The sequence below is a fragment of the Rhinolophus sinicus genome, chromosome 2, assembly GCF_057876585.1.
Source record: "Rhinolophus sinicus isolate RSI-liver-muscle chromosome 2, RSI-T2T, whole genome shotgun sequence".
In the NCBI taxonomy this organism is placed as follows: Eukaryota; Metazoa; Chordata; class Mammalia; order Chiroptera; family Rhinolophidae; genus Rhinolophus; species Rhinolophus sinicus.
This window is the reverse complement of record NC_142502.1, coordinates 63,435,813-63,448,443: the sequence shown is the minus strand read 5'-3', so window position 1 is coordinate 63,448,443 and position 12,631 is coordinate 63,435,813. Positions and strand designations below refer to the sequence as shown.

General features: G+C 39.3%; 1 protein-coding gene across 1 annotated transcript; it reads right to left on the bottom strand.

Moving 5' to 3' along the window:
* Positions 1 to 1,042: 1,042 nt before the first annotated feature.
* Positions 1,043 to 9,961, bottom strand: GJB7 (gap junction protein beta 7). Its single transcript, XM_019743231.3, has 2 exons — positions 9,746 to 9,961; positions 1,043 to 1,884 (listed from the first exon to the last, which is right to left on the bottom strand). Exon 2 carries the CDS (start codon positions 1,855 to 1,857, stop codon positions 1,054 to 1,056), a length of 804 nt encoding a protein of 267 aa, XP_019598790.3. The 5' UTR covers positions 1,858 to 1,884; positions 9,746 to 9,961; the 3' UTR covers positions 1,043 to 1,053.
* Positions 9,962 to 12,631: the final 2,670 nt, after the last annotated feature.

Genomic DNA, 12,631 nt, shown 5'->3' with positions numbered 1-12,631 from the left:
GACACACATAACCTTCATTATGCATGAATTGTAATAAGACATTTTATGCTAAGGAGGGCAGGCCATGGAACACATGACATGATGGGTTTTAGTTAAATTTTTAATATACTGACTCTCTATTTAAAAATTACCAGTGGAGAAGAATGATTTCTGAGCTATCTTTACTAAGCAGGGTTGCAAATTCTCTTCTAAAATTGTCAGAACAAGTATATTTCACAGAATATCATACTCAGTGCAGCCGAGTAAAGATATCAATGACAGCCAAATACCACCACAAAACCATTTTTATTATGGAGAAATGCAAATATGTTAGAATATTAAATCTAAAGAAAATATAGTATACCTGTGATTTTTTTTTTAAAAAAAGGAAAGTAACAGCATAGTACACAATTACCTATTCTAGAGGGAGGGGAGATGTACTAGTAAATTGTAGGCAAACTGACATAAGATACATTGTGAATTCCTGATTATAAAAAGGTTCAATAATACGGAAATGTATAAAGTACTTCAAAGTTCTGTGGTTAAAGAGAAGTGTTAATTGTCAAGTGCACATATTCTTTCTCTAGGTCCTTTCCCGTCCCTGTCAATGTGCTGCTTTCTTTGGACCTGCCTTCCGTCATAACTCTGGAGGGATGCTTTCAGACGTGTGTTAGCTCAGGCTTACGTGCGCTATTCCCCAGTGATGTTTAGTTGGGCTGAGTGAGTGAGGTCTTGGCTGCTACTTTAGAAAGATTACCAGTGCCTGGATTGCAGCTTGGAGGCCATCACATTGGTCAGGAGTGTCACTTTTTATATTTCCCACTTAACAGGTCTAAGCACTTACAAAAATGGTGTTAGTTGGATTTCTTCAGACTAATTTGCAATGAACTATTCAAACACAATTCCTGCACCCACATGAACCCTGCAACAACACAGTGAGGCCTCTGACTCATGGGCACAACTGAGCATATCCCGGAAAACGGTTAAATTCTTCCCCAATTACATGAAGGCTAACACCCTTTGTTTTCCAACCCAGCCTCGGTCTTGCTTAGGATGGGTGCGGGGTTGCTTTGTTTAACCCTCGTGTGTGTCACAGAGCAGCTTTGTTTCACCTCGCTGGGGTTTGCTGGTGGCCGAGCCTGAAGTGATGCTGTAGCCGTGCAGGGCTGCGTGCGCACCACATTCAGCATGTCTGAGGTTGTGGCACTCACACACTGAGGACGTGGCTCTGCTAGAATATTTTTGGAGACAGCATTTAACAAAGCATTTGAGAACCAAAAAGCTCAGTTCGATGAAATTCAACACAATGCACAGGCATGAGGTGATCACCACGAAGAGTATGAAGATGGTCTTCTCAGTGGGTTTGGAGATGAAACAGTCTACAGTGTTGGGACAAGGCTTCAAATCACACTTCATAAGGTGGGGAACACTAAAGCCACCATACAGCTTATAAAATAAGACCAGGAAGCCAATTTCAAAACCAGTTTTAACAATGAGGCTGATAAGGTAAGTATACCACAGGCCTCCATCTATCGTACCTAGGATGGCATAGAGTTTCTTTCTGTGCCTTTTCTCTCTGTCCTCACGATAGGCCACATGAAGGACCACCAGAAGTGAAGGTGTGGAGACCATGATCAGTTGTAAGGCCCAAAGTCTAACCTGGGAGATGGGAAAGAAGTAGTCAAAACACACATTTTCACAACCCGGTTGTCGAATGTTGCACTCAAACTCTTTCTGCTCATCTTTCCACACGTGCTCTGCTGCCACCATGTAGACCAGCAAACGGAAGATGAACACAACAGCTAGCCATATCCTCCCAATCCCAGTTGAGTACTTATTTACTCCACTCAGGAGGTCTCTGAGGAACATCCAGCTCATGGCTTAGGCTCAAAAGAAGGCAAGATTCTGCAAAAGAAAAAAAGTTCATCATAATTCATTTCTTTCCATTCCTTTGATCATTTATTTCTACTGTCTTGATTATGGGCTTATGGAAGATAAACTCAAATTTCTGCATTATTACAACTCTGGATGTTGAGGGGTCTCTGAGAATCCCGTAGACTACGGTTACTTTCATACAAGGACATGAGACAACTGGTCCACAGATGTTGATCCCATGCCCAATTTAGAAGTTGGTGGGTCATCCCCCATACATTTCCCCATTTTCAAACAAATCCTTCTAGGTTATTGCTTCTCTCTAAGGATGGATGGGTTCTGTTGCTGACCTGGAAAGAATTAGATATGAGTCCCAATGTGACCTTGGTACCTTGAGCTATCCCTCACATGCCAGCTTGAAGTTGTACTCTGTAATTTGTCAATGTCCCTCCCCAATATTCCCTGTGCCTTATGTTCTGTATCCCATAATAGCAGCTGAGCTTGTCTGCATTTTAATAGTAAAAAGTGAGGTTCTACAATACGAACTTCCACAAACTCATGCTCCTTCATCCCTCCAAACTCCATCCATGCCCAAGTTACCTTTTTTACCAAGTTTGGAGGGAGAGATTGGTCTCCTTTTGCCTCAAGATATTCATTCCAGCTCTACATCTCATTCTTGATCTGCCTATTTCCCCTACCCTTTGATTTCCTTATCTAGTTGAATGTCATCACCAACATCCAAGCACCCAAGTCAGAAATCTCATATTCATCCTAGACTCCTCTCTTACGCCCCTTTTTTAATTGCACACCAAGTTCTGATTCCTCCTAAATGTCTCTCAAATGTATCTTCACATCAGAACTGAAATCTCACCTGTATAACCCTCCCACCGCTTCCTATTTTCAGTTTCATCTCTTCCCTTACCCTCCTCAATGCTGCTTAATTCTCTTGTACCTCTCTCCATCTCTTTTGCTCTCTTATAAAAGCTGATAGGAAGCAACGTTAATCTTTTCCATTTCAGTGACATTGTCTTTCTGGTGCTCTCTGCTGCCATCTTGTTTATTGTTGAACTCTGGTCTGGACCCTGGTTTTCGTTTGTTGGGCCTATAATATGCTCTGCACTCTGTTCAGTGCTTTTGAGTTGGTCTCTCACAACCACCCTAGAAAGTGGTGTTTTGTTTGTTTGTTTATAATGGCAGTTCTCTCTCTCTTTTTTTTTTTTTTTTTCAGATGAGAAAGCAGAATCTGAAAGATGATGCCACTTTCCCAGAGACATAAAGTAACATGCAGAGCAGGCTTCAATTCCGATTTCCATTACTCTAAAACAGTTTCTCAGCAGTGGCAGCATTGACATTTGGACTGGATAATTCTGTGTTGCAGCATCTGTCCTATGCATTGTAGGGTATTTAGCAGCATTCCTGGCCTTTACCAGCTAGATGCTTTGCACCACCTCCCACCCCCATTTGTGACAACCAAAAAGGTCTCCAGACATTTCCAAATGTACCATGGAGAAATAAGGCAAAACCTCTCCAGTTGAAAATCATTGCTCTTCACTCTCTACTATAATCAGAAGATGTGGGCTAGTGCTCCAGGTCTACCACTAAAATACTTCGTGATTCCTCAGGTGAAAACTTGGCCATTTCAGATCCTGTTTCTCATTACAAAAATTAATTACTTCTCACTTTCTTCATAGACTTAACAAAACCAGGAGGTTTAGAAAATTGGGATATTGTTATAACAGCACAGCTGTTGGAGTACCTCACATTATCTCTCACAGAGGGAACAATAAGCAGGAAGCCCACATGCTAGAGCCCTGCGGAGATGCATGAAGGTTAAAAGGTGTTTTCAGGGAAAACAAAGATACATGCACACACAGTATCTATTCAGCAGAGAATACATATTTCAATGGCCTTGGTTTCAGGACACAAACAAAAGTGTATTAAATAGAAAGGATTCTCAAATCCACCTGAAAGGTTAATGTCTCCATGAATTATTAAAACAAAGCCCCAAAGATTAAAAAGAAAAAAAAGGTATTATGTTTCCCCAGGACATGTGTCATTGGGTTTTTGTCCACGTTATTCAAGAGGATATTTGTGTAATGTTCCAAAACATTTGGAAGTACTCTCTCGGGCATATTAGAGAAGGGAGGAAGGTAAGAGTGGATACAGACAGTTTTGCTAACAGGAAAGAAGCAAGAAAGGGACTGGTGTTTGAAGAAAATCAGAAGAATATCCCTCCCTCCCAAAATATTTGATTAATGTCATCAAATGTGTCAGGATTATGAATTTCATTTGATAAATATCCATCCTATTTTGAAATTTCCTGCTGATAGTGGTTTTTCTGAGGAGGGAGGGGTGTTCTAATGTTGGTTCACTTTTAACAGAGGTGGCTTAGCCTAGTGGATAAGAACCTGGGCCCAGTGTTGGACGCCTTGGGTTCAATCAAGTCCAACTTCGTCTGTGATGATAATAGTCCTACCTCCTGGGGCTCAAAACAGAGTGACACACGGTGGCTGCTCAATAAGCATTATTTTCTCATTTTGTCATTAAAAACCATTTCTTGGTTTCAAAGTGAAGTCTTTCCAATTGCAAGTTAGGTATATATTTTTTTTCTAGCTCTGTTCCTGTGAAGGTAGAAAATAGGAATCTCCATATAATAGCCTTTTAAGCATTTGAAAATTGACATTATTAGCTCAAAAGTTTTATCTCAATAATCAGATTGTCTCTTATTTTTAATAAGGGTCTTTATCCATTTTCTTAAATCATCAAGGATTACTCCCAATTTTCAAAGAGTTTCCACTTACCAATTTGTCTATGGTTTTCTCCTTTCTCTTAAAAGTAGCAGTTAACTGCACAGGAATTCAATTTGGAAAATGCAGTTAAACATTTTCAGAAAGTAAATATTCAATATTCTTAATATCAGGAATAATTTTTGAAAGTTGCAAATATCCCTCCCTCCCAAAATATTTGATCTAAATTAAAAGTGGGGATGAGGAAAAGGTGCTGGGACAACCAGATTTTCACATGCAAAAGAATAAAGTTGGATCCCTACCTGACACCATTTTTAAAAATTAAAATGGATCAATGACCTAAATATAAGAGCTAAAACCATAAAACTCTTAGATGAACACATAGGGGTAAATCTTCATGACCTTGGATTTGGTCATGTATTCTTAGATATAACACCAAAAGCATAAGCAATAAAATAAAAAAAATAGATAAGTTGGACTTCATCAAAATTAAAAACTTTTGTTCGTTAAAGAACATTATCAAGAAAGTAAAAAAGACAACCTACAAAATAAAAATAAAAAATTGTAAGTCATGTATCTGGTAAGGGCTTAATAGCCAGAATATACTTTTTAAAAATCCTAAAACTCAACAACAATAGACAGTTTTTAAAAATGGCCAAAACAAACGTTTCTCCAAAGAAGATATACAAGTGGCCAATCCACACAAAAGGATCATAACATCATTAGTCATTAGGGAAATGCAACTCAAAACACAATGAAATATCACTTCACACTAGGATGAGTATAATTTTTTGTTTAAGTAAAATAAGTATGGGCAAGGATGTGGAGAAATTGGAACCCTTGCACAAAGCTGGTGGGAATGTAAAGTGGTGCAGCCACTGTAGAAAACAGTTTGGCAGTTCCTCAAAAAGCTAAACATAAAATTACCATATGACCCAGCAATTCCACTTCTCGATATATATACCCCCCAAAAGTTGAAAAGAGGGATTCGAAGAAATATTTGTATGCCAATGTTCATTACAGTGTTATTCTAAATCGCTAACAGGTGGAAAGAACTCAAGTTACATCCACAGATGAATGAGTAAGGAATGAAGTTCTGATGCATGGTACAGCGAGGATGAACCTTGAAGACATTATGGTAAGTGAAATAAGTCAGACACAAATGGATAAATATTGTGTGCTTCCATTTATATGAAGTATCTAGCAAATCCATAGAGAGAGAAAGTAGATTAGATATTACCAGAGACTGGAAGGAAGGAAAAATGGGGAGTTATTCCTTAATGGTTAGAGTTTCTGTTTGGGGTTGAAAAAGTTTTGGAACTAGATAGTGGTGATGGTGGCACAATATTGAAAATGTAATTAATGCCATTGAATTGTACACTTAAAAATGATTAAAATGGCAAGTTTCATATTATATATACATTTTACCACAATAAAATTTTTTCCCAAAAATGTGGGTGGAAGGAAGCCTATTTACAATATAAGGGAACGATACTGACTCGAGTAACCTGAACATTTAAGGAGAACTGTTTATGTAGGGAATAAAAATAGGGACAAAAGGAAGAATAACAAGATATTAACAATGCTTATCAATGAAAACATTCTTAAGATTTTATTCGTTCATGATTTTCTGTGTTGCCCATATGTTTTACAATAAGAACTTACAAAATTAGATCTGAAAAAAGTAAACCTAATTAAAAAAGAAAGCACTAACAAATCAGACCTATCACTGTTTCATGTGTGTATGTTTTTGTAACAGTTGGACAAAGCTGTTTGTAGAATAAATGTTTACAAATCAAGCCTATCAATATATATGTGGAGGGTCACCATGTAGGAAAATCACGTGAATCCTTTTCAGTCTTTCTTGCCTCTACATACATGTCGGTGATTCCCCAAATTATATATTTCCAGTCCACATCTCTCATCTCTGAGCTCCAGCTGCCTCCTTGTTGTCTCTACTAAGATATCATCTCGTAAACTTAAAATGTCCAAAAGTGAACTCTTGCTATTGTTTATTCCACTCGCTGCCTCCCCTTCACCCCATAGAAAACACTGCTCTTCTCAGTAAATCACACCACTATTCCACCCAAGTGTTGAAGCCAGGAACATGGACGTTGTTTTTCTCCTTCTCTCTGCCCCAAACCCCACATCCAGTCTACAAGTCCAAAGTTTCTACCTTCGAACTGTACCCTAAAACTTTTCACTCTTTTCATCTACACTGCCACCACCCTAATCCAAGCCATCCTCATCTCCTGCCCGGTATACCGTCATAGCTTCTTATCTGTCTTCCCTTTTCTCATTCTTGGCCTCCTCCAACCCATTCTCCATTCTGTAACCAGATTAACATTTAAAAATGGAGGTTATATTGTCTCATTTCTCTGCTTAAACCCTAACATGGCTTCCCATCGCATTTAGGGCCAAATACTTACCTGGACGACCAAGCCCTGCCTAGTGGTGCCTTTGCCTGTCTGTCCAACCTCATCTCACACACTAAGGCACAATAAGTTCCAGGCGTACACATCGCCTTTCGTTTCCTCCATCAGACGCCACATTGACTTTGTTCCTCCCACCTGTGATGCCCTTGTCCCCTTCACCTGAGTCAGAAGGCTTTCCCTGACTCCACCGAACTAAATTCAGTATTCCTTGGAATTCTTGTTTCTCCTGGCGTCTTTTCCTTCATGCCACTTATAACTTATAATCACATATTATTTATATGGTCAATATCTGTATAAACTGTGTGCCCTATGAGAGAAGGGACTAGGGTTGCCAGATTGAGCAAATAAAAATGTAGGATATCCAGTTAAATTTGAATTTCAGATAAACAGTGGATCATTTTCTAGTATAAGTGTGCCGTCCAATATTGGGGATTACTTATACTAAAAAATGTATTTATTGTTTGTCTGAAATTAAAACTAAACTGGATAATTGTATATATTTTGTCTGGCAACCTAAGCAGGTACCTTGATTTTCCTCTATTACACACCCAGTGCCTAAATAACAGTGCAAAATTCTGTGATGATTGGGAACACAGCCCTCTCTAATCTCAGAAACTTCTCCAGAAACACTTGGGAACCTCAATCATTCTTCTCCTTGGACCCAGCCTCTCTTTCTCTCCCTGAATTAAGTGTCACTCCATTCTCCATTAAGTTCAGCATTCCTATTTTGAAGTCCCTGCTTCCTCTAACTCCTGGCTGGACCTGCAATACAGACCATCCTGCTTCATCTCTGCAAGAAATGCACCTAGTAGATGTCCCCAACATCTTGTCTACCAACATTCACCAACACCCACTGTGGTCAGATGGTTCATCCTCCCCCGCCTCCCTATGTCTCCCGCCTCAGGCAGCCCACATCGTTACCATCCCTGTGCACTTGCTTGCGCGGCTCCTCCCTACTCTCTGCCCTGCCTCCTCCTCATAGCCTTCCACACTGTGATTTTTCTCTCTTCAGATTCTGTAGCCCTAAGCCTTAGCACATATTAGTGCATAACATGATACAACATCTTAATTACTCATATAGATTGTTTCTCCCCAGTGAACCTTATATGTGGCTTGGAGTCAAAGACCATGTTTTCTATTTGTTTTGTATCTGCCAAAGGGCTTAGTATAAAGTAGCTATGTAGTAAATATTAGCTACATTGAGCTAAAAAAAAGAGCAAAGCTGAATCTAAGGTGCAATATTCGGTCTCAAACTTTTTTGCTCTTTGCTATAGAATAAATCACTCATACAGTCTTCAAGGGCGTTAACTCTTCTCACTGACCACACTAAGAAAATTCAGCTAAAAGATAAGAAATTAATTTTCATATCTCTTTGCAGTCATATCTCATGTAAATATTGATAGGAAACACCCATTCGTTTCTATTTACTCAAATAATTCAAATATTGAACGTATTGCAACAGTACTTTTCATTATTGGCGTCAATGTTGATTCAACTATTTAATAATTTTATTAAAAATCCCAAATGGATTTGGCAAACTACACAGCCTTCAGGCCAAATTCAGTCCACTACATGTTTTGTAAATAAACTGTTTTTTGGGGAAAACAGCCATGCCTCTTTGTTTCTCATTGTCTACTCCTGCTTTCATGTTAAAAAAGCAGAGTTAAGCAGTTGCAACAGAACTGGTACAGCCCGCAAAGCCAAAATATTTACTATCTGGCCTTTTGCAGAAAACGTTTGCTGATCTCTGATATTTACATCATATTTAAAATCGTATTGGAACCAAGTTGCAGAACTTTACTTGGTTTAATGAGAAACAACACATGACAGGTTTGTGCTCAAAACAAAGGCAAAGGAAGCTATGTTGAGAGTGCAGCACGAATGAAGCCTGCGGGTAGTTGGAGTGGAGAGAGGTGCTGGCAGAACAAGCCACCCACTGACCCACGGTGGGAAAGGCAGGACCAGGGTCCAGAACCTGGGCTTCTGCAGTCTGTGTCTTATTCTCTTAATGAGTAGTGGTTTAATTTCAGCAAAACAACATATTTGTCTGCTAAATTTTAATTACTGTTACTGGTTTTGTGACATTTGATTTGTCTTTTGTAAATATAATTGCGTAAGAACCATAAGTCTAAGGATTAGCCTGTAGGTGTAAAATAATTTTAGGTCTAATTTTAGGTTTTATGTGTGTAAATAACAGTATGCTAAAAAAGTAATTTGTCAACACTGAGGGTCCACACAGGCTGTCACATATACATATACATCACTCGCCTGCTATTTTAATTTCTTGTATGAATAAAGTAATTGCCATTTTTAGAAGATCCCCTCTTAGGGGCAGTGTGAAGGTTGTCCTTAGGCCACACATAAAGGGCCACGGAAGGTCCTGGGCTGTTCTTCTGTGTCCCCAGTGTCCCACTCATTCACATCAGCCCACTCTCTGTGCTCAGGCCAGACTTTCTGACTTGGCCACAGCCTCCGAAAGCCCTCTCAATAGCATATTCCAAATAGGCAACATTACTTAGAGGCAGCTTATCCATAAAGGGCATCTGTGATGCGATACAAAACTGAAGAGCTCTATGTGTAGGCTTATAATAATTAGGATTACTTCTCTCACCGAAACATTTTGGAAAGAAGTAATGACTACCCAATTACAAGAAGTGCTATTTTCCCATTAAATAAACAGGTCCTATCATAAGAGAAATAAGCTCAACTTACCTCTTGACACAGATGTTGAGATTAAGAAGAGATCCAGGTGGTTGCTCGTTCCATTAGAAAAATCATGAGTTGATTATATTGTTTCCCTGAGAGGGAACTAATTCTTTACACTCAGGGAAATGGAGTCTAGTGGTTTCCAAGGTAGTATAAGCCAAACAGGTGTAACCTGATCATTTGTTTTGGCTCATAACTTAGATGAAAATTCTTGTGTCTCTGCTGTTTGCAATATACGTTATAAGAGAACTGAAACTGGGAAAACAAATTCAAAGCCACTCACGTACACACAGTTCATTGAACATCCCTTTTTATAAAACCTGGTCATCTACACAAAGAAGCTAGAACAATGAGAGTGTTTCATCTCTTTAAATGACTTTCCAAGGTTATTAATCAAAGCCTATCTATAAAAAAACAACAGCCCAAAGAACAATTTACGTCAGTTTTGATTAGCTTACTTTAACTTCACTATGTCCTATGCTTAGAAACCCAGAATGTAAAAAGGCATAGTAAAAATCACTTTCCCAAACCCAAGAAACATTGATAAGAGACATTTTCTCTGTAAATAACAGAGGGAGAGAGGGAAAGTATGTTTTTTATGGAGCCATGTCTAGGTGTGAGTTTGGCTAAAATTAAAGAAGCGTAGAAATGAAAAATGAAATCCTGTCTCTCTTGGAATATGAATAGCTTAGAAACAGATTTTTACATTTGGAAATCATATTAGATGTCATGAAATTTAATGCCTTCATTTTAAAGATGAGGAAACAGAACCACAGAGAGCGGCCTGCCTCAGGTCTCAGAGCCAGTACAGAAAGTGTAGAAAAGAACTGGGGCTAAACCCAAGTCTCACAGCTCTTTTCTTGGCACTGTGATAGCCACCTCCAAAGACCACGTGAACTTCAGTGCAGGTTCTCTCATACTTCTCTTAATATTCGTGACCTTTAAAATTCTTCCATGTATTCATATATTCAGCCCAAAACTCAAAGAAGAATGCAGTTTATTTTGAAAAATGTCAATTTACATTATTAGTTATATTGCTGAATGAACCTTCTCCATATCCAGTAAAGCAAACCTTGTTTGGTTTGGTTTTTAGAGAGATCCCAGGATCCCAGAATGATGACCCAGTTTCCAAAAGGTTACTCTCCTGATAAAATCCCAAAGCCTCATCTCTGGAGTTGATCAGCCCTTCGACTTTCCACTCCTCTGTTTATAATTAGCTCTTAGCAAACTTTATGCGTGGTCTTAAAACATTACCTGTTTGTGCTGACACCATCTGCAGGGACAGTGGGACTGAGCTAGCTTGTTGTTAAGGCGACCCTCAGGGTGGCCTTCCTGAATCCCCGAGGGTCCCAGCTTTCCTCTAATGTTGGCAAGAACCCAAACAAAGGTAGCATTCAATGACCCAGTGTGGCAGAGGCATGCTTTTCTAGACAAAGGTCCGAGTCCCCTGGGATCTTGCAGCACCTTGCACAGACACTAGGGGAGAGAGAAATTGCCAGGGGCAGGGCGGTCAGGAGAGGTTCTGTAGAAAAGGTGGGATATGGTTTGGATGTTTGAGGAACGAGAGGCAGCAACATGGGTGTTTCTGGACAAAGTGCTTCTGCTCAACCCTACATTTTCTCAATTACATGTATGACTCTTTCTGTGCTTTTGACAAAGACATAATTATTCCACTTCCATTTTGTTGTTTGGAATAAACAAAGACTGCAAAAAGACTACTACTATATTATAGAAATAACATCTTTAAGTCAGAAAGCTAGGGGTGGCAACAGAGCACACCGAGTCAGTATAAGCCAGAGCCTCCAAACGTCCAGTGTGTCCCCCTGGATAAACTGCACAAGGCTGGGGGGTGCAGGGAGACCTGTCATGGTGATCACTCTGTTAAGAGAGACCACAGAGTTGTGTTGAATGCAGATGCCATACGAGAACATGACTAAGGTTGTACAGGTTGACATCGTAGCTGGCTGCGGTGATGGAAGTATTAGCACTGCTATGTACCAGGAGCCATCACCCCACACCACTGTGCTCTGAAATTCACCTTTATAGTTTCACAGCATGATGTCTCTGCCAAGAGAGGTCAGGAGTCTTTTCTGCTCAGCTGAGACACAGCTGGAGCACTGGGTTTTGTTCTGGCCTCAGTAGGACCTTTGACAAACAAACATAGGTCTAAAAGACAGTGATCACGGTGGAAAGGGTGTCTCTGAACATATATAAAGAAGAATTGGAGCAACTGGGAGTGTTTGGCCTGGTGAGGCAAGGTCCAAGGAGGGAGTTATCAGAATTTGGTGTCAATTCTATTTCAAGATTTTTTTTTCAAACAATAGAGATCCAATAGACTCTGAACTCAGACAGGCCAGGGTTAGAATCCTGGACCTATTCCTTACTTAACTTTGTGGCCTTGCTCAAGATGCTCAAGTCCCCTATAGGCTCCATTTTCTTGTTTGTGAAATGGGAAAGGCACTCCTTACTACAGTGTTTTTATAATGTTCTTAAATGAAATAATAACTTCTCAATAAATTGTAGCTGTCACTGTCTTTGTCTATTAAAAGCAATACTGACCATGAGTGGTGAGATTTGCAGTTAAAAAAAAAAAAAAAAAAAAAAAAAAAAAGACACCTGAAATGAGAGATACATGCATAGGCTTGAAAAACAAACAAAAATTATCTTTTGTGCTGGGCAGCAAAACACATACGAAAATCACTTGCCTCCACATCTCAGAAGAATTGCTTTTCAGTATAATTTGTGAACATAAGGTGCCTGCATGAAGAAGGAAGTACCTGTCTCCTAACAGCAATTCTCAGTTACACCAGGAACTTGTAGGAGATTTCTACCGTCTAGAATAATTCCAAAAACACAATCAATATTACTTAATAATGACTGACGTTTGTAATA

What these genes read in the sequence shown, in the direction of transcription:
- GJB7 (XM_019743231.3), bottom strand. Translation starts at nt 1,857, where the DNA reads ATGAGCTGGATGTTCCTCAGAGACCTCCTGAGTGGAGTAAATAAGTAC.